The sequence below is a fragment of the Anopheles coluzzii genome, chromosome X, assembly GCF_943734685.1.
Source record: "Anopheles coluzzii chromosome X, AcolN3, whole genome shotgun sequence".
Lineage (NCBI taxonomy): Eukaryota > Metazoa > Arthropoda > Insecta > Diptera > Culicidae > Anopheles > Anopheles coluzzii.
This window is the reverse complement of record NC_064669.1, coordinates 11,025,930-11,050,928: the sequence shown is the minus strand read 5'-3', so window position 1 is coordinate 11,050,928 and position 24,999 is coordinate 11,025,930. Positions and strand designations below refer to the sequence as shown.

Sequence of the window (24,999 nt, the reverse complement as noted above, 5' to 3'; positions counted from 1 at the left end):
ATTAATGGTCCAGCTCGAATGAAGTGTCAATATTAGCTGACTGGGAAGGCCAGTGTGCTCATCTGTTTGTCCAGCATGGGTCCAGCGATTGCACAAGCAACGCTGCCGCCCAACTCGCAACGTGCCGATTGCGGATGATCCAAAGGAAAGGCTTTGCTTTGCTGTTGCTCAATATTTCGATTACAATTGTTTTTTTTTTTTATTTTTATTCTTGCTTTATTTCACTGTGCTTTGATGGTGAAGGGTTTGCGCTACACGACACGTACGGGGGTTCCTCGCCTACGGGGCTTTGAATCACTTTTAGACCGTCGCCGACGCCTAGCCGGACGACTTGCGCGACTCGCTCAGATAGTGCTGGTAGTTCTTGCCCTTCGCAAACGTTGCAAACTTCCCGCGCAGTTCCTCCAGCTGCTTCTTGACCGCCTGGTCCACCTTGCCCCGGCCGATAAACTGCTCGCAAATGTCAAACTGCCGTGCCGCCTTTACCAGATATTTGTGGGAAGTCTTCTTATCCCGGTCGCCGATCTGGCTCAGCAGCACACGCAGCACCTCCAGCCGCTGGGCTGGCTGGGGCAGCGCGTTAGCGTACGGTACGAACCGGTCGAACTTGGGCCAGTGCTTCAGCTCGATCGTGGCGAGGCTGGTTTGCAGCTGCCGGAAGTGCTGCGGCTGGCGGGCGGCCAACTCGGCCGCCTGCTTGAAGTTACCGTTCGCCACCTGCTCCTTGAGGCGGGTCTCGGACTGCCGGACAAGGTCGTCGTACAGCTGCCGGTTGGCCTGGTAGACGGGCAGATCTTCGCGCACGCTCAGCGCATACACGGCCGCCACGTACCCGTCCCGCTGGCTCGGGCGCTTCTGCACTTCGCGCTGCGCCAGCTGGTACAGCGAGCGCCGCTCCTCGACGCTGGGAATGTCGCGCACGAACCGCATCAGGTTTAGCAGCCGCTGGTCCTGGTAGATCGTCACCCGGTAGACGAAGCGCACGATCTGCTCGTGCAGCTTGTCGATGGGCATGCTGGCGGGCATCAGGTTGTAGTACGAGAGGGCTTGCTTCGTTTCGCCGATCGCAATGTTCGCTAGCAGCAGATCGATGTACAGCGCGTTGCGGGAGTCGGTGAGCGCGTCGAGCTGCTTCTGCAGCGCCTTCTTCATCTCCTGCTCCTGCTGGGTTTCCTGCTGCGCTGCGTGCAGCTGCTCCTCCAGGGTGGCGGCGTACTGGCGATGCTCCTGCTCCATCTGCCGCTGCGCATCGTCCAGCAGCTGCTGACAGAACTGGCTGGAAGGATCGGGCGCTGGTCCGGCGGCTGCCCGCTCCTGGCACGCGGTCAGGTTTTCCCGGACTTGGTGAAACTGGGATAGAAAGCTTTCCCACAGGTTGTCGCACGTGCCGTCGGGCTGCATCGACCCGCCGTGGAGGGATTTCATCGTCTCGGCACTAACGCTGATCTGGCACTGGTCGGTTTCGTCCGCGAACGGGTCTTCGGTTGCTTTCTGGCCGCCAGCCGCGAGGACTGCGGCGCTCGCTAAGAGCAACAGTACAGTGGGCAAACGTGACATGCTGCGGTGCTTCCTGCTCGAGATGACTTGAACGCCCGAGTAGCCACGAACGCTCATTTATAAGTGAACCTTATGCAAACCTTCCCTGGTTTGAGCAGGTTTGAGCCGTCGCTTGCAGCGATTTGTCTTCCGTCAGCGCATGGCAAACAAGAGCATTATCGTGTGCGCAAATATTTGTTCAAGCCCCCCCCCCCCCCATTTGTCAGCCACGCTTCAGCAGCAAGCGCCCCACCCAAGCGCTTTGTCATCAGTGATCATACACATTGTACGCACGAAAGTTATGCTTGCTTGGTGACTCCGCTCACCGAACGACTTGTATTTCATCCATCGCCTCGCATGTGCCATTCCCGCTATTTAACCCTTGCGCTCCATTTCCATCCTATGCTGGCCGAACTTACCCTTCGTCTTGATCATGTGCAGGTACGTGCGGTAGGTGTTCGTGTTCCAGCGATCCTTTTTGCTTACGAACTTTTCCTCCAGCTTCTTGAGCCGCACCAGCTCCGCTGAGCTCTTGCCCGTCTGCTCGACCGTGCGCCGCAGCTTCTCCGTTTCGAGCGCCAGCGTGGGCAGTATTTCCTCCAGGTGGGCTTTGCCACCGCGCGTCGGTGCGTACTGGTGCGCCCACTTCAGCAGCTGCTCGATCGCCGCAAACCGGTGCCCCTTCGCCTTGAACAGGCTCGCGATCTCGAACAGCCGGCGCTTCTCCGCCTTCTGCCAGTGCGGGGGCGCAAAGAAGAAGATTTGCTCGATGTGCAGCGAGTAGTAGCGGGGGAAGCGCTCCGCCAGCGACAGGTGGAACTCGAACTCGAGGTTCGCCAGCTGCCAGCGCAGCATGTGCACGAACACGGTGAGCGGTTGCGAGATGTAGTCGTCGCGATCCTTTCGCGTGTCAAACACGCCGGTCGCATCGCCCGCGAACAGGAGCGTCACGTACGTCAGGGTCAGCTTGAAGTTGCGAATGACCGGCCCGATCGCTTTGTAGTAGGCGGCCCGCTCCTTACGCACCGGGATGGCGCGGACGAACTCGAGCAGATGCTCCATGATCGTCGGGTTGACGTGGTAGCCGTCCTGGATGGCCGACACGATTTGGTCCGGCTTCCACTGGCCCTTGAGCGTCATGTGCAGGATGTGGGCGTCCTCGAGCCGGCCCGCCTCGATGCTGTAGATGAGCTGCTTTCGCTGCAGCTCGGGCACCAGCCTAAGGCTTCGATGCGCATCCTGCTCCGACTCCAGCGCGGCCTTGAACGGCTCGTACGCCTTCGCGACCGTTTCGAGCAGAAAGGGATGATCGTCGTGCCAGTGGTTCAGGCGGAACAGGAAGTTATCGCGCAGGTTGGCGCGCTCGGACGCATTAATGCGGCACTGCTGGTAGAGGGCGAGGTAGGGCTTCAAGATGGCCTCTCCGTCGCACGCCTTTAGCGGGTGGCAGTGGATGAGCGGTGCGGTCAGGATCGCTCCCGCATGGGACACGCAGGCACTTTGCTCAGGCGTTTGCTGCCCGCTGGCTGCCGTGGTGAGCAGCAGCAAAACCGTCCACAGTCTAACAGCGACTGAACCCATTCCGGCAACTATTGTGGCTTGCCGGTACACCCGTAGCGCTCTTATAAGCCCCCCGGGGCTCCCGATGCAGGAACACGTTTGCCTCGGGCAAATGTTTTTCTGTGCGCGCTCCCCCGGGATGGCGTGATGGATGGGGAAGCGATTAATTTTGAGCACACTGACAGGACGGGGTTTTGTTGCTAGCTGGACCGCCTCAGCTTGCCAAACAAACCATTTGTAACCCTGCTGCTGACACTGAGCCTGTTGCAGCATCGCAGCGACGTATAAAACCCCCAGCACGCCTCACAATCCGGAAGTATCGACGCGGTAAGCGTTTTTAGCAGCCCAACAATGACACCATTGATCGCAACCCTCGCCGCCTGTGCCCTGACGCTCTCGATTGTGCACTCGCGGGGGCTGCCCGAATCGTCCGACAAGCTGGAAGCGTGTGGGCAGCACTACGGCGCACTGCTGAAAGCGTCCACCACCTGGAACGAAAAGGAGTGCAACGGGTCGACAAAGCTGGCCGCCTGCGTCGTGTCCGAGCACGAGCAGGCCTACCGCGAGCTCAAGCAGCGCTGCCAGGAAGCGCACGACGAGCGGACCGCCAAGGTGAACGCCATCTACGAAAAGCTGCCCGCCTACCTGAGCGAGGTGAGCGCCCGCGTCAATGTGCTCCAGGTGTCGCTGCAGCACGATCTGCCCAACCTGCAGGAGATGGTAGGCGAGCAGCGCCACCTGATCGAGCAGGCCTGGCAGTACGGTGCCCAGCTGCAGCACGAGCTGATGCTGACCAGCATGGAGTCGGACCGTGTGCAGCGCGCGCTGGTACTGCACTCGATGCTGGTGAACGCCTCGCTCGCGGAGATGGTGAAGGAAAGCTACCAAACGCACGGTGCCGACGGGCGCATGGTGGCCCGCATGCTCAAGTTCGTTCGGCTGGTGCCGGGCGCGGACGAGCGGGTCGCTGTGTACAAGCAGCTGGCGGAGCTGCTCAAATCGAACGGGCAGGATGGCCGCTTCCCGGCCGTGATCTTCTCGACCGATGTGCGCCATCTGGAGGACCGGTACAAGCCCGACCACGCCCAGTACGAGGGCAAGGTGGTGGAGCGCTGGCTGGCGGAGCTGCAGGCAGGCACGTTCCACGAGGTGGTCGAGTTCGCGCGCGACTATCCGGAGTACTTTGCGCGCGTCGAGGAGCCGCTGTACGAGGCGCTCAAGCAGCAGTGGTCAGCGGAAGGACTGGATCGGATGGTAAGCTTCCCGAACGCACTGCCGGTGGGTGTGCAGCGCGTTCGGGCGCTGCGGGCCCTGCTGGAGACGCTGCTGCAGCATCAGGGCGAGCAGAACAACGACGTGTATCTGATCCGGCTGGCGCACGAGACGGGCCGCGTGGAGGCAACGGTCGGGCAGGCGGATGCCGCGGTGCGCCAAGCGCTCGACGATGTCAAGAAGCTGTTCGAGCAGTTTAAGTACCAGCGTGGCTTCCCGGATTACGAAGCGCTGTACAAGTTGTTTAAGGGTTTGTAGGTGCCGGCAGCTGCAGTGAATAAAACGGATCATTGACGGTAATATCTCGCCATGGACATGCAACAGGCTTGTGTTGTTACTTTGTGGCGTGCTCTCTACAGCGTGCCCAAGACTGCGATCTAATTCCAGCTATTGTTAGTCCGATTCTTAGTCGGGCAAAAACAGAATCACTAGTTCCGTTCGGAGTCGGAGTCGTCATGAGTCATCAGGAGTCGTACGGAGTCGTCCGGGGTCGTCATGAGTCGACTGGAGTCGTCCGGAGTAGCCCGGAGTCGCAAGAAGTCGCCCGAAGTTGTCCGGAGTTGGAGTCGTCCGAAGTCGTCCAGAGTCGGAGTCGGTCAGCGTTGTCTGGAGTTGTTCTGAGTTGGCTAGAGTTGTCCGGAGTAGTCCAGTGTCGCCCGAAGTCGATGGCTTCATCGGGAGTGGGAGTCGTTAGGAGTCGTCTCAAGTTGTCTGGAGTCGTCTGAAGTCGTCTGAAGTCGTCTGAAGTCGTCTGAAGTAGTCTGGAGTTGGTCGGAGTCTTCGGAAGTCAGAGTTGTCCAGAGTCGACTGAAGTTAAAGTAGACCTGGGTCGGTGTCGTCCGAAGGTGTATACGGGTTCGACTACGGACGACTTCGGACGACTTCGGATTTCGGACGACTTTAGTCGACTCCGGACGACTTTAGACGACTCCGAGTTACTTGCACTTCGGACGACTCTGCTACGTGGTTCAACCATGAGTGCTTTTCACTGATATCACTAACACCTAGTTACTTGCTATAATTATGCATATGTATATATAGTACAGACTAAAACTTTTCCGAAGTCGGACTAACAAATAGCCTGGGTCGCATCCAACGACTCTGGGAAGTCTACGGAAGACTCCGAACGACTTTAGACCTTCTCCGAAAAATTCCCAGTGACTTCGGACAACTCCAGGCGACACCGACTCTGGACGACTCCAATTTGCAGAGGTCAGATCAGACTCTGAACAACTCTGGACGACTCTAGATGACTCCTAACAACTCCGGATGACTACGTATGACAAAGAACCCTGGCGACTCCGGGCCACTTCTGACGGCTTCAGACGATTCCAAACGGCTCCGGATAATGCTAGGCGAACCTGCCTTCCAACCAACACTCCATAGCTTTAAGATAATTCGGCCATCCAGAGATGTTGTGAGTAGCTGCGAGAAAACTGCACCGGTGCCTGCAAAACAATACTAATGAATGTCTGCAACCAGTATGACACAGACAGCTTATTGTGCCGCTGCTTAATAGCTTCTTTATTGACGACGTCCCACTGGGTCCACCCCGTATATGTGCGTGTGTGTCTATACAGAAAGATTAAGCCGCCGAACGTTCGTTCGCTTCCCCCTTTCATCATCGAGTGGCATGAGTTGGCATTTATTTGATGCTGCTGAATGCTGTTTCCCCCCCTTTTCGTACCGTGCCTGGCCACACTCTTTCCACACCGTACTCGAGCGGGAGCACGATCGATTGAATGGCAAAATTTAATTAAAATCACACTCATTCTCCAAACTAAAGCTTTCCCGAGCTAAAACAGCGGACCGTGCGACGCGCCGTGCGATGCGGGTAGTCTAGCTTAACGGCGCTACATCAAGCGTGGAACCAAATTCGATTTACGATTGGGCGAGAAGGCTCGAAGCGGGTTCGCGTTTGCAGCGTTTGGCTAGTAGCCTGGCTTCTTTGTTGAGTGTGCTGTTGTCCGGTGGCCGGTCTCATTAAATGCAGATCCGGTGGCCGGGTGTTTGGCAGTACCGTTTCCAGTCTGCGTTTAAAGATAGGCACCGGTGCGCGGTTGCTCTGTGTCTAGTTCCTCGATGGCGACTACATCCAGCATAATTTTAGCATGTTTCGGATGCAAACCCGAAATGGAAAAGACGCCCGCATCAGACGGCTTGCCATTTTCGATTCTCTCCGCCCCGCAGGCACACCTGCGCGCGTGCGTGTGTGCGACTGTGTGCGTGCTAAAAATGAGACCCATTGAAGGTGCTCTCTGCAGTCCCAAGCTGTTGGCTTAAATGTTAAAGGCGGCCCGAGATGGAAAAGTCAACAGTCGCTGGCGGCGGCGGCGGCGGTTCGGGTCGGTTGTTTGCGGATGCTCTTTTGTTTCCTTTCGCCCTACCGACGCCCTGCCCGGCCGTTCCGATCGCATACCCCTGATTACCTTGAAGCATGGTTTGATGAGGCTTCATCAGTGTGCTCGAGGCGAGAAAATTACCGACATTTTGCCACCGTGTCGACGCACGGTGCGTCCTGGCGCGACCATTCCGCAGAAGACGTAGCTGCCGCAGTTTGTTTTGGGGCGTACAACCGAGCCCGGGCGGGCCTTATCAGCTATCAGTCACCTGAGACTCATGATGGGATGATGCTTATGGCACCGTCACCAAGAAAAGGTTTCCATTAAGAGTGACTATGCCGGGGCCATTTTTCGGACAACCGGCCTCCCTCGCATCTGCAAGACCGCCAGCGCAACGGAGAAGTTAATTATCGACGCCTCGCTGCGAACCAGCGTACTCGGTGACTCTTTCTTTCTTTCACACACAAACATACACACACACACACGCTTTTAGCAATTCCCATAAAACACACGCACACAGAATGAGTGATAATTAAAATGATCCCAAACGAGCACGGCCGATGCAAAGGCTTGTTTTCGATCGTCCGGTAGTTTCCAGTTTTTGCCAGCATTAGTCTAGAAGGTGGAGTAAGACTTTTAAGGTGTCCGCCATCTATCTACCTCTCTCACTCTCTCTCTCTTTCTTTCCCCCATCTTTTCTTGCTCGTACCTGGTACATTGAACGCAGCGGAAGGCGTCTTTCCTGCTTCCTATGCTGCCCCCAGCTCGCAGGCGTTTGTGAAACTCCTCTCCCCGGGTTCCACACCCAGTATTGAAATTCATTTCGCATCCTCTGTGGCGTAAAATTTTATGGACAAACAAACCGTGGCGAGCACACGGGTAAACAGACTTGAGCTGAGAGCCTCGGGGGAACCTGGTTTCGCAGCACGGCACGGCTCAAATTAAAGGCTGCCCGGTGAGCGATAGATAAGACCCGTCGTCATCGTCGTCGTTGTCGTCGTCATCGTCGTCGTCCGTGAGGACGCTGCCAGCAGTCAATGTGTATGAATTTTTATTGAATTTTGAAGAATACTTCCCCGCGTGCGGGTGTGTTTTTCACGGCAGATTTCAAAAGGAAGCAGATAGAAAAAGAGGACATACTCTGGAAGCACTAATAATTGGTAAAAATGCTATGCTCATTTCATTAATTTAAGAGGCTGCTATTGTGTAAAAATGTGCTCTCCACTAATTTGGTGCCTTAAAGTATGCTTTTGAAATTGCAATTTAAGCCGCGCTGTAGGCGTTTCGACCAACCTTAGTTTTGTTCGACAGAGCTGTGGTGAATAAATGTACAGCAATTGATGTGCAGTTTGCACCAAATTAAGGTGTTTACACGTATTCGCATTGCTCCAGAAAGTATGACGAAGTAACACGTTTCGTTTTTGCAACATTTCTAATACACCGTTTTCGAGCGCAAGTAAACAATGCTGAGATGCTTTGGAACATTTTTCAACAGTAAGTAAACATTTGACATTTGCCAACTGAAATTCTGATGCCTTTCTGAACATTGGTCAATTGCAACTAAACATTTGCTTTTCGCAATATTCACGTACGTTTAAATTACACGGGTTCGCTTCTTTGATGTTCATTTCGTTGAAATTTAATTGTTTGGAGTTTCATTTTAATTGCGTTTGTAATATTTTAAAAGTCAATTGTTAATTTTGACATTGATCGGGATCAATTATTGGCAAATTAATTCAATCTGATTTTGTAAATGAATTCACTAACAAAGGCTAAATCCATGGCGCAAACGGATCAATTTAGGGGTTTCACTTCTTAGGGATCAAATGTTTATTTACAGTTGAATGAGTTGGGCGCGGAATTGGTGCTCGGAAACGGTGTAAAACGGTTGAAACTCACCAATGTAATGATTGTATTGGAGCTCCACCCAACCAAACAATAAGCAATACGGCCTTTTTCGACCGTTCCTACTGAATTAAAAATAAAACTAAAAACAGTTGAAAAGCACGTTATTAATGCATTTAAAAAACAATGCTTCAAACACGTGATAACAATTTCATAGCTCATTTCATTAAAATTTTAATTATAATGGTAAATGTGAGTAATTAATCAAACCTCACGTTATAAAGGTATTTTTAGTGCCTTAAAAAGTTTTTTTTAAACTTTATTCTTATTTTCATTTCTTTGTATTTCTTATCTGATTGCGTGGTTGATCGTCTAATTGATTGATATTTCGTTAATCAGACGCATCCTACTACGGATACGTATCACCAGACATTCAGGCTTGTTTTATTTTGAACTCGAATCGATTCGAGTCGAGAAAATGAACTCCAAAGTGAACTTTTCCATACAAATGAACACACAAAATTCATCAACTCGACGTCGAGACGGCTCGATTGTAAGAGGAAAATACGCCTTTAAATCATTTATTACTTTACACTTAAGGTCTTCTGAACATGGTTAATTGGATTATTTTTATTGCATTGCTCCAAATTCAACGTGCAGAGAGACACATAAACAACAATCGAGAAAACAAGGCAAAATTCACCTAAGCAACGATTAGAAACAGGGGAGCTGGCAATCTAGCGCGTAAGATGCTTTTGAGATAGTTAGTGAGAATAATGCTCGCAAAACACGACGATGTGACGAGCATTACACTTTCACAGCCAAAAGTAAGTGACTTCCATAATAACGTGTAAAAAAAAATACCAAAAATAAATAAACCAAATTATTGCATGCCTTCAGGCGCTTTATAGCACCTACACACAGCATCCGAATCCCTGAGACGACGTAGCTATTACAGCTAAACGAACAGCTGCTCGGTCCATACTGCTGCATCCGAACGGTAGATAATCAGATTGTACGATCATTTACAGATTACGCTTCCCTTTTCCACGCTCGCCGGGCAAGAAAAACACATCCCACAAACAACACAAACATTGCTAAATTCGCAAGCCGTATGTTTATCTAGCATATTGTGAAAAAAAAAGAAAAAAATTAAACCAAACAGTACAGCAACACAAAAACAAAATAAAAATTGCCACACGGCACAGAAACCAGGGCAGGGCCCAGCCAGACTCTACTCGACGCGTTTCTGTCGCGAACGCATCCACACGCCAAGCGACCAGATGAAAAAGATTAATGCGAGTTCGCTCCCCCACCAGTGCCTGCCCCCAGCTTGACAAGCACAGGCGAAAAACGCGAGAAATGAAGTATGTGAAGCACAAAAAACCACACACATACGACGCCCGGAAATGCAGATGCACGCCGGAAATGCGGATGCACACCGTGTAAAAACTGGCAACCGCGCCGTGCCGAGTGCGCGGATAGGCTGGCGGTAAGCAAAATTCGTTGAAAACAGTAATGTCCATTATGGATGGTTGTAGTCTTTCTGTGTTGTTTTTGTTGCTGTTGTTGGTTGTTGGTTGTTGCTTCTTTCCACATTTGCCGCTGGCAGCTTCTCCGGGCCGGCGGCGTTCCCTTCGCCCATCCCTATGTCTGTTGGGTGTGTTATTTTTTTTTAGTTTTTTTGAACTTTTGTGCTGCCATTTTTTCGTATCATTTCAGTGGAAGCGAAGCGAAGGGGCAGAGCAGAAAAGGAGAGGAAATCACAAACACCCGTACGGTACCGCACACGGGCACGGGAAGCTATTCTATTCTTCTCGGTCCGCCTCGGTCTAGCCGTTCAGCCAAGCCAGCCGGCACGTTGCGAGGCAGTGTTGAATGGAATTTTTATGCATTCTCGGCATTCTCGAGCCGAGACTGGCAAGCTACGGGGTTTTTTTTTTGCACAAACGTTGCCGCTTGCTTCTTCTTGTTCTTCTTCTTCCCCTGTTGCATAGTTTGCATCGGCCGTCGTCCGGGCAAAAGGGGATTTGGAAAAGGGTGAAACAAAGGAAGGCGAATAAAAAAAAACGCATGTCCGAACCAAGAAAGCAAAGTGGCCTTGCCTGCAGGATGCAGGCTTGCTGGGAAGAGAAACACAGAGAGAGAGAGATAGAGAGTGAGAGAGAGAGGGAGCGCGCGCAGACATAAAAGTAATTACTATTGTGTTAAAGTTTACGCTCCAAACGTTCGTGTTCGTTAGCACTTCGTCGTGTACAGAGATCCGCCTCCATTTCCCAAGGACAAATGCAGGAACACGTACGAATGGGGGGTGGAGGATGACGACCATTGCTTCCCACTGCACACGTTTCCTCACGTTCTCGGTGTGTGTGTTTTTTTTTCGTTTCGATCCGGTGCAATTTGCAGCGACAAAGACCAATTGTTTGAATACACTGTGTGACACGATACAGGAAAAAGACAGCGAGAGTGTGTGTGTGATGGGGAGAGAGCGAGAGAAAGATTAAAGAAAGAGGAAGGAGAAGGGAGGGCAAAAACAGAAACAGAGCCAGTCTGCACCGATGCTGCGAAGTATTATGAACAATGTTTCGCAATTAATTTTCCATCCCCATCCGTTTGGTCCACTGTTTTTTTACCTGCACATCGAACGATTGGGGTGTCTTGAGGTGGTTGTTTTTTTTTAAGTGAAATAAATCGAAATAAATGTTTCACCACTCAAAGGTGGAAGGAGAGAAAAATGGTACGAATAATGCAAAAAAAACATCCCAGTTTGAATAATTGCTACAAAACATTAACAAAAATGTTGTTTTCAACGCCACTCTTAAACGATAGCAAACTGCCTAATAACGATAACCTTTATCGTGCAAATTTGTCATGCAGATTGCATTACTTTAGGGGCGCTGCTGTCGATGCCCGGGGGTGCGAGCTGGTGGCCGAAGGTAACTGGTGTGACAAAAATTATCTTGTTACCAGTTGATTAACGGCCGGAGCAGTGGATGATTCTGGCAAATGCACAAAGCCAATACCGTGCCGCAGTAGTGCTAAGAAGCGGGTCGTCTGGTGGGCAATAGACGCCATCGTCCGCATGTTAGCAGAGGGCAGTGCTGCTGCTGCTGCTGCGTGACTTATCAGTGCGACCCATTTATGACCCCCCCCAGCCGCTAGATACATTGCTGCTCCCGGTACGGCGGTACCACCTTTACGATCGAGACCGGGATTCAAAAGAGCGAAAGCGAGAAAGTATCACAAAAACCAGTCGCACTCTTGACTCACCGGATTACTGAAGCAATTCGGACAAATTGAAACACATACGCACAACAGTGTATGGCGAGATAAGGAAAATAAATTGAGCGCGCAAAGGTGAACCAGAACCGGAAGGGCACTTACGGTGGTCCGCCTGTAAGCTCCACCGGGCCTGCTCAGGGCTATGGGCGAGTAAAGATGCCAATGTTACGAGGCTGGGTGGGGGCTAGGACTAGGCGTTTGGTACCGGTGTTAGATTTCGGTTTCCGCTCTGGTTTGCTTCTATTTGCACTTCTCTCTATTCCCCCCCCCCCCCCCCTTCATAGTTCGTACTCTTCTTTTCGCACCAGCTTAATATGATTATCATCAGCACGAGCTCGGTGTGCTGAAGCTTCAGCGAAAATCCGTGCGTGTATGTGTGTGTGTCACTGTATTTAATGTAGCCTTTATCACACAGGAAGCAAGTTTTTTTTAGATTGAAATGCATAAAACCAGCCCTCCATCGGGGAGCGCTTTTGCTTTCGCATTCGTTTTTGGCAACAGGAGTTGGTTGGGATGGGCCTGAGCACGAAAAAAAAAACAACAACGACGAAAAAACAAGCTTTTTTTCGGCAGCATAATTGAGTAGGCTTTCTTAATCCATGGGGCGCGGAGGGAGTAACGAATGTGTTGTGGAAGCGTTTCGTTTTATTCTCGCGAGTCTATTGGGCTGACGGTTGGAGTTTTGCTGAGCTTGTCTTAGTAGTAAATTGAGCGAGAAACGCAGTAGGCTCGTGGAAGATTTTAGTTTTTTTTTGCAATGAAGTGTGCTTACAGATCAGCAGAACTGGTTTTCTTTTTGTTCGTAAATTGGCAGTCGTTGGAGTCAGTTTGGTTATTAACTAGCTAAAGTAAATAATACCTTTAAACGTAGAACACGGGTTTCGAGAGTTCTTCGTGTCCTAAGCTAGTCGTAAGCATTTGCTTAGGAACTAGTTATAGGTTAAGTATGCAAAAATCGGAGTCAGCTCTGATCCGATTCCGAAAATTTCGGTACTGAGTTTGGAAGGTAGGTCCGGAGTTCTCTGGAGTTGTATGAAGTCGGCCAGAGTAGGTCGGAGTCGTCTGGAGTTGTTCGGAATCGTCCAGAGTCGTCCAAAGTCGTCCTAAGTTGAAGTCGCCCGGAATCGGCTGGAGTCACACGGAGTGGTCCAGAGTCTGAGTCGTTCGAGTTCAGAGTCGTTCGGAGTTGGTGGAGTCGTAGTCGCCCGGAGTCGTCCAGAGTCGCCAAGAGTCGCCTAGAGTCGTCTGGAGTCGTTCGGAGTCTGAGTCGATGTTGTTGAGTTGATCCCTAGAAAGAAAGACCTGAGTGCAAGCGCAAGGCGAAAGAAGGAAAAACATCACGAAATGAAATGCCTCCGGCCGACTCCCTCTGACTCTGGCTAAAATCCGGATGACTCCGGACGACTCTGACACTGAACGACTTTTACTCCGGGTGACTCCGGTCGACTCAGACTCCGGACGACTCTGGACGACTTCAGATCACTCCGACACCCGATGACTTCGGACGGCTCCAACTCTGGACGACTGTGACACTGGCTGACACCAGCCAACTCTGGACGACTCCAACTCTGGACAATTATGGACGACTCCGGACGATTCCGGATGATTCCAGATGACTCTGACCGGCTTTGGGTGACTCCGGACGACTTTGGACCACTTCAAACGACTCTGCAAGACTCTAAATCCGGGCCCACTATCTCGGTTCTCATTTTACCGGTGTCAGAATCGGACTAACAATCCAATCCAGAGTCGGATTGGAGTTGAGGGTGCGCTCTAGAGAGCACACTGCTGGTATTATCTGCTAAAATGTCAACGAAATGTCTGAAATTTTGACAGAATGAAAAAGGTTATCAAATTGATAATCAACCAAGATTTCAGTAGATCAAGATGAGGCAGCAAATCAGACAAATTGAACTCAAATCGGGAGATAACTACGAATTAGTTTGGCATGGCATATAACCCAACAAGTTTTTGCAGGATCTTTAACTTTTCACCAAACCAGCATTTCTATAGTAAATAGATAGCATTGTTCCAGTACCCAGCGCAAGGACGTATTCTTCACGGACATATTATCTAGAATATGGCAAGAAACAACGTACTGACGTACGCTAGCTGACGTGACGTATTTTACAAAACATTTTCCTGGTAGACACAAAACAGGGGGCAAAGTGCTATTATTCTAAGCATTTTTGAGAAGACATGTGCCGGTGCTAGTTCCTCCCATTAGTTACTCCCGTACGGAGCTGTTCAGTGAACCACCAGCACCGTGCGAAAGGTGCGTTGAAAAATAACTCCATCTTAAAAAAATAACAGCGATTCCTGGCACCGAATCCGTTATCATTACCCGGATGAGGTTGCGAACGTTTTTGCGAACGACGGCGGCCTGCTCCAGGAAGTGAAAGAAAGACAGCTACAAAAACAGCGCCCTTGCCGGGGCGTCTTCGCCACTGCGGGGCGGCTGAAACATTGCGAAGATGGAGCGAGAACGAACAATCCTTCTGTCAGAAAGCAAACCCACACCTTCACCGACTAGACCGTTGTCGGGCGGGCGAGCGGTTGTTTTGGTTGTTTGCTGGTAGTTGTGCTGTGCTGTGTGTTGCGCGTGCATCGGAAAGCAGGGTAATGAATAATTTATACGCCCAGCTCTGACCAGATGGCGCTGATGTGCAGGGCGAGGTTATTGATGCTTGCCGTATATGCTTACAGACCTCGGGGGCACGCAAGAGCTATGGCCGTGGAAAAAAATGGCTTGCCGCGGCGTGACAAGTTACATTCGCGCGTCCATTTTTCGCCGCGCACAGTGAAGTAGTACGTTTAAGGGCAACGAAAGCACGGAAAGGGAAACGTATGGAGGGGGGGGGGGGGGAATGTACGGGGCAACGGAAAACGAAATAATGCCCGATTCGCAACCCGCAACGGGGCACTATGCTTTACAACGGTGCCGTTGGCGTGGCCGACGGATAATGGGTCACATTGTGAGCAATGTGTGCCGGTCGTGTAAGCTGATTACATTATTATTTTTATTATCATTATGATCATGAGGTGACGGCGCGCACGTACTGTAAGACTAGACCGGTCGCGTTTCCCGAGGAGAAAGTATGAAAAGAGAGAAAGAGAAAAAAAACGACCAGGAAATGATCTGGGAAGGTGAGACTTAAGTTTATCTCTCTCGTTCTCGCTTTCTCTCTTCCTCTCTATTTCTCTGATAGTACACAGGATGGTGCAGGGGATGCGAACGGGGAACCAGCTGTGTATGTGCTTGGGTTTATGCTGTTCGTTCTTGCTATCATCCAGCAGTAATGTCATTTCTCTTACGGCAAAGAGGCAAAATAATTGGATTCTGTCAATCTTCGCGCGCTCTTCCTTGTCCCGGAAATCCCAAACGGTAATGGGCATATGTAAGAGTCCGCGAGGACGACCAAGTAACACAGACACACGTAGACAATCAGAAAGAGATAGAGAGAGAGAGAGAAAAAAAAGAGAGAGAGAGAGAGCACAGTAGGGTCCTGTCTGCCAGGCAGCTTAACCCACGGTCCCTAGCCAGAGCAGCGCGGGTGTCGGGTGAGGGCAGGATTTAAGAAAGTTCTTTGCTCACTTACCGCGTGCCGTCGCGTGCGCCTGTTTCGCGGCCTCCCCTACTCTCCTTCCCCAACCACCACACCCCTTCCTTTGCTGCCGTCCGCTTCATTTCACGCACCTGATCTGGTGACGGAGTGATTTTTTCTCGCTTCCTCCTCTCTACGGGCGTACAAAACTTTACCAATCTCGCGCAACTAAGCCAGCGCTTCAGTTGGTAGATTTATTCAATTAATGTTTCCTCATGATGTGACCATTCGCTGTGGGACTTTCGCACTCTTTTTTTTTTTTTTTTGTTGTTGTTGCGCGTTTTCCGCTTTTGCGCTTTCTTCGGCTCATATTTACTGCTCCCGTACCTGGGCCGGGCCGCTTTCGACCGTGGAATTAGCCCGCCCTGTCATCGCGGCTGAAGGAGGCGGCCGGGCGGGCGGGTTTGGTGCACAAAACTTTTCCCTCCGAGGTGCGCCGAGATTGCGACCCGTTCCTCGGTGGGATAAAAGGAGCGGGCGCAAAGCGGGCGAGATCGGGCTGTCGAGCTTGAGGGCAAATGGGCGAATGGGAAGTGATTGATTTCATCGCTTCATTCATTTTCATCATTTTACTCTAACTTTCGCGCCACTGCTTCCCCTGCCCGATGTGTGTTGCTGATGAAGTTCGCTCCTCGTAGGTGGCCAGCCGGATTGACTTCTCGTTAAAAGGCAGGCGCATTGGGTCGCGGCCAGAACCATACCAGCAAGACTGATGGGAGATTTCCGGCTGCGTAAAGTGAGCCTGCTCTTTTTGTAAAGATGCTTGCATGCTTTAAGGGTGTTGGAGAGATATTTTGTTGAGCGTTGTGCCACTAACAACATACACCTTTAATTATCATTTTGCAGCAATCAGTAGTTGACACAGAATATTCAAATACGATCCATTAGTTTATGGAAATATTTTTTTTAAATAAAATTGTTTCGACTGTTGTGGTAGAGAATTCTGTTCACTTTTGGGCTAATTTAATCGTTGAGCTTACACTTAAAAATACGGAGGCAAATAAAATCGCATAACAAACAATATGGCAAAGCTTTTTTACTGTGATAATTAGGACGATTTGGTTTTTTGCTGTTGTGTTTAGCAAAAGTTCAGTGGTGCAAAATGTCATGAGCATCACGTGATGTTCACCACCGAAAACCATGAACATATCCGTGGTAGTTTGATGCTCATTGCTGATGCTCAATGAATGAGCGTCATGACATGCCGAAAGCGACATGCAACGCGATACTCTGGATGACCAACTGAGCTTAATGCCGTCGCAAGCATAATCATTCTTCTGGCTGTGAACAGCGCTGCCAAATGCGACTGTTACAGTCATCAACACTCATGGCTGAAACGAAGTTTAAGTCAGCTGTGACGATCAGGGGTGAGACTCAAATAGTTGGTGGATCAATCACATATTTGATGACTTTTTTGAAGCTCCCAACATTTGGTCGTTCACTTGGTCATGACATTTTCACCCTGTGACAATCACGACATTCTTGGGAGTTACTTGACGAGTGGCCCCAAGCAACAAAATGAGCATGCTTTCTCGCTCTGTCCGCTTTGATGGTCTATTGGGTAGAATGCAGTTGAGTGGAAAAGCATGCTCATTTTGTTGCTTGGAACCACTCGCACACACCACATATTTCTCATGCCTATCGTGATAATCACTGACAGAAACTGTTGCGACCAAGTGACTGACCAAGAGTTGGTTGCACAAAATGTCACCATGCATGTGATGGTCGCACCACTTGAGTCGCTCCTCTGATCATTACAGTAGAGCTCGCGACGCAGACATGATTTTGTTTCAGTCGGCATTTGTCATGACATCTTGCAGAGCTGATCACAGAAAAAAAAGTCATGACATAGTGACTGACAAAGCGTTGGTCGCAAAAATGTCACGAAACATGTATTGGTCACACCAGTCGTTTTGAGTATCATCTCTGATTATCACAATTGAGTACGTGATGCTGACATGGATTTTATTTTAGTCAAAAAAAAAAAAAATAAATAAAATAAAAAATTATGACATTGACAGTGACATTTTGCAGCAGTGCAAAAGGTTACTTGTGGGGCAAAACACTTTTGTCACCTGACTATGTGCCACCGTCATAACAAAACTGTCACTATTAATTGACATTACGCATTGGACTCGAGGTGTGGAAGTTCTGAGCATAAACGATGATGATTTTTAAACTTAATGAAAATGGTGGAAAACACCACAAAGTCAGTTAATGAATAAGAATTGCTACAACTTCATTGATGGCCAAAGAATATACAACACTTTCAAAAGATTTAGAAAATGGTCGGAAGTTTATATCAATTTGCCTAATAACTCTTTTACTGATTGAATGTTAAATAAGGCTTTTGATTATGGTTGACTGCTGAGGATCGCGGGGACCAAACACTCTCAGCGATAAAGCGCACAAAAAATGAGGATAAAGCATCAAACCTACTGCAAGCGAGAGGAAGAAATAAAGCAAGAAAATAATACGCAAACGGCTCGCAAATGTATGACAAAGCTAATTTGTGTTAGTGTTTGAGTGGCACACCAGGAGAAACTCCCCTGCCCATTTTGTGCCATTGTATTCCGCGCTTCACCTGCGGTGGGTGTAATGCGGGAGTTTGCCGCCATTTCGGCGCCCTGTCAAATCGTGTTGAGCTGATTAGTCATCGCCTCAGACCTCGAAAAATGGTTTTATGTGTTTGTGTGTGTGTGTGTGTGTGTGTGTGTGTGTGTGTGTGCTGCTGTTGCAAACTTTGGAGGGTTTTTCGACTCTCGGGTGTGTGTGTGTGTGTGTGTGTGTGTGTGTGTGTTGTTGGAATAATTTCATCAACTTTGGCCACGCATTAGCACGAACTTTTGCTCTATTTACTCGCTTCCTGGGGATGCAAAAAAAACTGAAGCCCCGCATTTGAACACATTTTGGTTGTGATGCCGGCTGCCAAACGCATTCGCTGGATTTTCGAACAAAACAAAAAAACAGGGAGAGAGAATAAGCGAGAGAGAAAAAGATACATCCTTCATCCTTCGCATTTGCTCGATCCACGGGCTTTGTTTGGCCGTGTGCTGGGATGAGTGCAAAATTAATCAAATATGGTCAGGCTGTCGTGCGGGGCAAGGCGGGCAAAGGGCGCGTGCTTCAAAAACAGACCTCATTTGAATCGTTAATATCGTTCGAGGGGGTGCAGTTACCGGCCACCAACCCAGCTCACCAGCGCACCCACCGTAAGCCTGTGGATACGGACGAATGCAAATGGCGACCCGACCGACCCGCATCAATGTGCCCCGGGACCGACCGGTGCCATTGTTGCTACCGTTACCGTAGACTGCAATCGCTGTTAAGATGTGTCGCTCCCATCCGGCCCCCCCTGGACGAGAGGTTAAGAATCGAACCGTTCCGTACCGTCGGAGAAGTCATCCACACGTGCCCGAAAAGCCGGTTCCGGTCCACTTACCTAGAACGAGAGAAACGAGACAGAGCGTTAGTGAGTGAGGACCGCCTGTATATATCATTAGTGATGCTATTGTGTGTGTGTGTGTGTGTGCACCGGAAAGTGAGCCCCAACAGCAGCCCTACCCACCCGTTACTCTCCGGCCTCCTTCTGCTAGGCAACCACCGTGCTCTGTGTGTGCCGATTTGCATGATGAAGATCGGAAGTGATTTGCAGCCCTGCCGAGGCTCTGAGACCCAGGTCGCCTTTTGTTCGATGAGTGGTGGATGCGCGCGGTGCCCCGGGATATGGGTTCCCAAGACCGATGCTCAGCTACGTTACGGGTGACTTACACGAGCCTGCTGCTGCCGCCGCGCTGGACCATGATTTAAATCTTTGCCCGCAAATCGTTTTCCAACTCCACGGATTGCCTTTTTGTTTTGTTTTTTTTTTGCACACCCAGCAGCGGTGATTAATGCCCCCGAAGATGCGATGACGTTTCCAAACTTTCCGAGCCAAAGCCGGCTGAGCTCATTCGTGCCGCTTTTTGTCACGTAGATTGCATACATTAGGGCAAGCATCAGGCTACACAACAGGCTCGTGAGTAGGGCAGCCCAAAGCTAGGCAAACCGGCACGTAGAAACATGTTGCTTTGGTGCCATTGTTTGACAGCGTGTTCGCTCTTAACCCGCTTTTAAGCAGAAAACCTCGGTAGCTGTTTCTTATTGCCAACACCAATCTGCTTGCCTGTTTGGTGTGGGTGTGAAAAAGTGTGGCTATAAAAAAACACACACACACACACATACACACACACACACACACACACACACACACACACACACACACACACACACACACACACACACACACACACACAAAGAAACTTTAATAAATTTCTCCTGAGAGCTTTCCGGCAGCTACTCGAGCATCATCCTCGGGGCAGAATGCTAATGCTTTTGCGGTTGGCAAAAGTCTCCTGTGGCCAGTGCGTGCTATCCTCCCAATGCTTTTCCGTTGTCGAGCAAAAAAAAAAAAAAGAACCCTCCCACCCGTTCACCAAGTTGGAGATGCCTCAAAGTTTAGTCCCCGGTCCAGGGTTTCGTGAGTTTGCTGGAAAACACAGCTCGTGGTGCCCGCTATATGGCACTGAAATCCCTCAAGGTGGAAACGGACGGACACCGCACGGTGATGCAGGCGTGCTATCTCGCCGCGGTGGGAGGCCCGCGGTGCCACGTGCAAGTAAACCCCCGCAAGGCGAACGACACACGACCGTGTGCCAATGCTTCATAATCAAACACTATTATCATAATAATTTAATATAAAGTCAAAAACTTTCCACACACTTGGACACACCATCGCCGGCAACGCCCAAAGTGCTGTTTTCTTCCTTTGGGTTTTGCGTACACGTGTGTGTGTGTGTGTGTGTGAGTGTGCTTGGGACGTTCGGATTTGCGGAGTTTGTCACCGATCGTACGATACGTCATCCTGGTTTGGGGCCAACGGCGAGGGTGTCGTTGGCCAGCCACTAAAACCCGTTCCAGCTCGTCCGAGGTCTACATGTGTGTGTGTGTGTGTGTGTGTGTGTGTGTGTGTGTGTGTGTGTGCGATAGTGAGTTGAGCGAGTTGAGGTTTATGCACATTTAATTCATTCCCAGACCACGACCCACGTACGCTTTTCTACGCCTCAGTTCGCTCCGTTCGCTTGCAGCGCGACACTTTGCGGCCTTGGCGCACCCCCCACCCCCTCTCCCTCCCCCTGAAACTGTCCGTGACCCGTCGGACCTTCGATAAGGTCCGGTCAGAGCGGTTCATTTCTTTCAATTTCAGGCGTCAGCGTCGGAGAAGCGATGCTTTGCGGGGATGGTTTCGGTCGGTTAGGACACAGCGTAGCCATCGGTTCGGTTCGGGAACCGGTAAACTTGCTCCTTTTGGACCTGGACCTCCAAAAGGGCACTCCAGCGGTCGGAGATAGAAACGTGTAAACGATGGCAGCATGTGTGCTTGAGTATAAAGTTTAAATTTTACGAAGAACCGTTTGGCGCCGAGATTGAAGACGTTTGCGAGCGCTGTACGGCAATTAATTGACGGTGTGATTGGCAGACTTTGGCAACGAAATGCACAAAAGGAAGTTTGGAATGTGAATTGCATTTCAAATGATAAGCTTTTGCAACTCTCAACGTCGAACTTTAAAAAATGTAAACTCATTTCCATGCTCCATTGGCGGTATTACAATCGTGTGTTGCTTATGTATGTAAAGACCTGTTCAGATAGAATTCGGCCATCTAGCTTAATTTTTTCATAGGTGGAATAGGTGGTGCTATATGGAACATTATCATAGTTGTTTGAAGGTATTGGAGCACACTATTCAATCTTGCAACAGTTTTAACATATACGTGCTTGGGTTCAACAGTTATTAACGTTAGAATTACAGTGTTGAACAAAAAAGTGCATCGGAAAATGCAACACGGTTCGAAAGAAGAAAAATCGAAACTTCTTTAAAATTGAGGTTCGTGGTCAAAAAGGTCACAATATCAAGCATGAATTTCAACACTTCAACGGTCAACCGGTGATGAGATCCTCGTTTCAAACCCTGGTGAAAAAAAGATGACAACAGACTGTTGAAAAGTTGCAAATCATACTGAAGAAATTAAAAATTATGATGATGGAAATGAAATATCAGAATGATGTGGAATAACATTTTGCACCCGGTGAATAACAATGTTTACGTTCGAAAATGACTTAGTAAACCCTGTAATGGCTCAGCAAAAAATCTGATCAGCTGTCGTTATAATCGGGCATCGTTAAAATGGTACAGCTTAAGGCAGCATTACAGGGTTTTGCGAGTCATTTTCCAAGCACAGTTGCGAGATGTTTTTCAACAGCTGTCAAATGTTGTATTTGCAACACAACAATTGTCCAGCTGTTGCACTTGATTTTCAACACTGGACACTGGACTGAGTTTGACAGTTCTTTGTGGTGTGTTGAGAATCATGTGGAAGAATGTTTTTTTATTGTCATGCAAATGTTTTAATGTGCAAATCATTATTCACCACCTGCAGTATGTTTTTCAACAGCTTTCAAATGTTGCATTTACTTCATAATGATATTTCAGTTCTTACGTATGATTTTCAACACATCTTAAAAGAATTGACAAACACAATCCAGCTTGAGACGTGTTGAAAATGATGTGGAAGAACTGAAAAATTATTGTGATGCCGGTGCAACATTTCACAACTCTTGGAAAACATCTCGCAGGCAATGAAAAATATTGTTGACATTGAATATTAGCTTGGAAAACCATGTAAGACGAGGCAGCTGTTGAAAAACATCTTGGATGCGGTAAATAATGCTGTGAACATTGGGGATTTACTTAGAAAACCCTGTATAACTGTCCTTTGTTTTGGTCTGAAGTAAAATAGTTGGCAATAATTCAACAAGAATTGGCAAACAACCGAGGAAAATCTAGCGTCGTCAGATTCATCTGTACATCAACGTTTTATAAATTTTATATACTTTTCAATGAAATGTCAATAAAATACCAATCGTTTCAAAGCCGATTGAAAATTGCCTATTTTAGAGCCTGTACTAAGTGACCAGATTCGAAAGGAACAGGTCTTTATCTTTGTACGATTAAAAGCAGTTCCTTATCTTAACTACCGCAACACCGGTACCGGTACTGGGTAAAATCTCTTCCCTCAATTAGAACACAATCACACAGTTCACAGCCCACAAACTAGCAAACGAACGAGCTGCCGTGCAACTTCTGAACAGCAGCCGGGGTCTCGATAGGACCGCTCCCAACGGCGGGCCGTGGAAATGTACTTTGAATTGCCGGCCCCCGATTCAGTTCTTCCATCAGCGGTACTTGCGAAATGAAAGTAGAAATCTAAAATTCAAATTTACCCCGCTAGCGATAGCACGAAAGCACTACAAAACACACACTGGAATGGATAAAGGAGATTTTCGCCGGCACTTGCCTTGAAAGAGCGATGAACGGTACGCGAACATGAAACAATTGTGTGTATGTGTGTGTGTGGGTGTGTATTTGTGTGTTAGTGAGTGGGGGAAGAACGTGAAGCAATGAAATTAAGCATGGAAAATGCAATTCAGGAAGTAAATGTCGGCACACTTGTGCGGGGAGGAAAGTGTGTGGCTGGAGTGCACTGTATCATTAAGATGGAATTGTTGCTTGGTAAAAGGGGAAATGGAAAGAAAGAGCAATTGGAGCAGAATTGGAAGAAGCCCCGGGAGGCGCGATGAGGTTTCCGCAAGATAGGAAAAACAGCGGGGAACCGGAACTCAATGAAATGTGCATCACTCAACGAAACGCTTCCGAAAAGGCGAGCGTGTTGAGCGAAGTGAGTTCTCGTGTCATAGTGCTTCCCAAAACCCCTGCCCCCTCTATCCCCCCCCCTTCCCCTCTTGCAGGGAACGCCAGAAAATGGGAGTAAAGTGAACAGGGTGGAATGCAATTTCAACTGCATACCCATTAAAATGGAGCGAAAAATGGGAACGGGAACGGGTATGGTGTCGTTTTTTTCTCTTTTCTTTTCGTTTTCGGTTCCCTCCTCCCCCTCCCTCCCCCCTCCCCCAGCGAATGCGATACAACTTTCTGCATACATTTTCTCCCGGGTCAAAAATGGCGGAACAGAACGTGTGCCCATGATTGCATAGCTTTTAGGTTGCTGCACCGGACCACGAACCACGAATCGTACACCAGGCGAAGTTGGGTTGGGAGAGCGTGTAGAATCGAGCAGGGACGGGCGGGCAACGGACTATAGATTGTTTCATTACGCTGCAGTTCTCAGGGACCCGCTCACTCACCGGATCCGTCCAATGTAATTATTTCGCTAGTTGTGCTTTGGCAAGGAGTTTGAGAAGCATTAAAGTTTGACGCTTCGCCAGCGCCATCTGGAAAGTTTTAAAGAAAGAAGTAACAATCGATGCTCCGTGCGGCGTACGGCGACTGTGTGTGTGTGCGTGTGTACTGGATTGCTTGAGAAGCACTTGGAGTTTATCGTGCAAGCTAACTTCGGCGAAACCGGCAAGCAGAGAATCCCTGGAAGCGCTCCCAATGTTCCTAACGAGCGTGACAAGTGATCCGATCGTGATTGAACCGGCTGGAGCCGTTGTTCAGCTAAAATGGCTGAGCTAATTTATGCCTTCCCATCCCCACCGATGGATTGGCCAAAGTAAACGAAGCTCCACCGCTCGGCTGCTGCCCAGCCCCTAGAGGGAATTCTTGGAAAACGGGCGGACGCTCTGCTACGCCCGAGTCTGCCGACGTTCCGTGTGCGATTGATACGGAATTTCAATTTTCCTACCGGGCGCTGAAGGCCCTGGCAAGGTGCTTTGGCGGTGGTGATGGTGGTTGGAATATATTTTCCATCTCATTACCCACTCCCAGCCAGCACGCCGGAGCCGGAGATTTATTAAAACTGTAAGTTATCCTTATTCGATTGCTCCCTGTGCAGGGCAAAGATTCAATCGCCGCTGCTGGTGCTGATACTTCTGCCTTGTTGAGTGTACGTGCCGTTTACCGGAGTGGTCAGATCGTACCACACGTCACAGCCCGGGCCAATCTCGATTGGGCACAGTCAGTGGTGGTGAAGTTAATCAAGCCGGTCAACCGCTCGCAAGCAGAGCAGACCCGGAACCCGGGAGATACTCTAGCCGAGGCTGTGCTTCCCGAGAGAGGGTTGACTTGCTGATGGTCTGTTTACCGAAGCGTGGCAACCACAGGTGCCGTATGGGGCGGCCGCAAAGACCTGCAGACCTGTGCCGCGGCTTGCATCCAAGTTAGGATTTGCAGGTTTCTACCCCGGAAGGTCCCGGGAGTGTAATCAATATCCGTGTGGTAGGGTTGGTGAAACAGAGGGCTAAATTAGTTTGCAACAATGAATCCTGCCTTCCCATAGCTTAACACCACGTAACAGGTTTTACTCGGAAAAAGGACACACACACACATTCACACACGCACTATGATCGATAATCGTTTTCTCATCAGAATAAATCGTCGATTCATTCAATCATTTTGCAAGAGTGATTTGCCGAAAAAAAAAAAAAACAACGAAAAAGCCGACTAGAATCATTGTCGAAGAGAAACACACAAAGCGAGAAAAATAAAAGCACTCCCCCC

At 49.4% G+C, this 24,999-nt stretch overlaps 4 protein-coding genes across 7 annotated transcripts in view; 1 reads left to right on the top strand and 3 right to left on the bottom strand.

Moving 5' to 3' along the window:
* LOC120960949 (alpha-2Db adrenergic receptor) overlaps positions 1–24,999 on the bottom strand; it is a 195,928-nt gene that overhangs the window by 26,323 nt on the left and 144,606 nt on the right. The gene's annotated exons all lie outside the window — the stretch shown is intronic.
* LOC120960951 (uncharacterized) lies at positions 208–1,629 on the bottom strand. The gene has a single exon (XM_040384452.2). The coding sequence runs from the start codon at positions 1,612–1,614 to the stop codon at positions 319–321; it is 1,296 nt and encodes a 431-aa protein (XP_040240386.2). The 5' UTR covers positions 1,615–1,629; the 3' UTR covers positions 208–318.
* LOC120960950 (uncharacterized) lies at positions 1,772–3,369 on the bottom strand. Its single transcript, XM_040384451.2, has one exon. It carries the CDS (start codon positions 3,367–3,369, stop codon positions 1,912–1,914), a length of 1,458 nt encoding a protein of 485 aa, XP_040240385.2. The 3' UTR covers positions 1,772–1,911.
* Positions 3,412–4,689, top strand: LOC120960955 (uncharacterized). The gene has a single exon (XM_040384455.2). It carries the CDS (start codon positions 3,448–3,450, stop codon positions 4,624–4,626), a length of 1,179 nt encoding a protein of 392 aa, XP_040240389.2. The 5' UTR covers positions 3,412–3,447; the 3' UTR covers positions 4,627–4,689.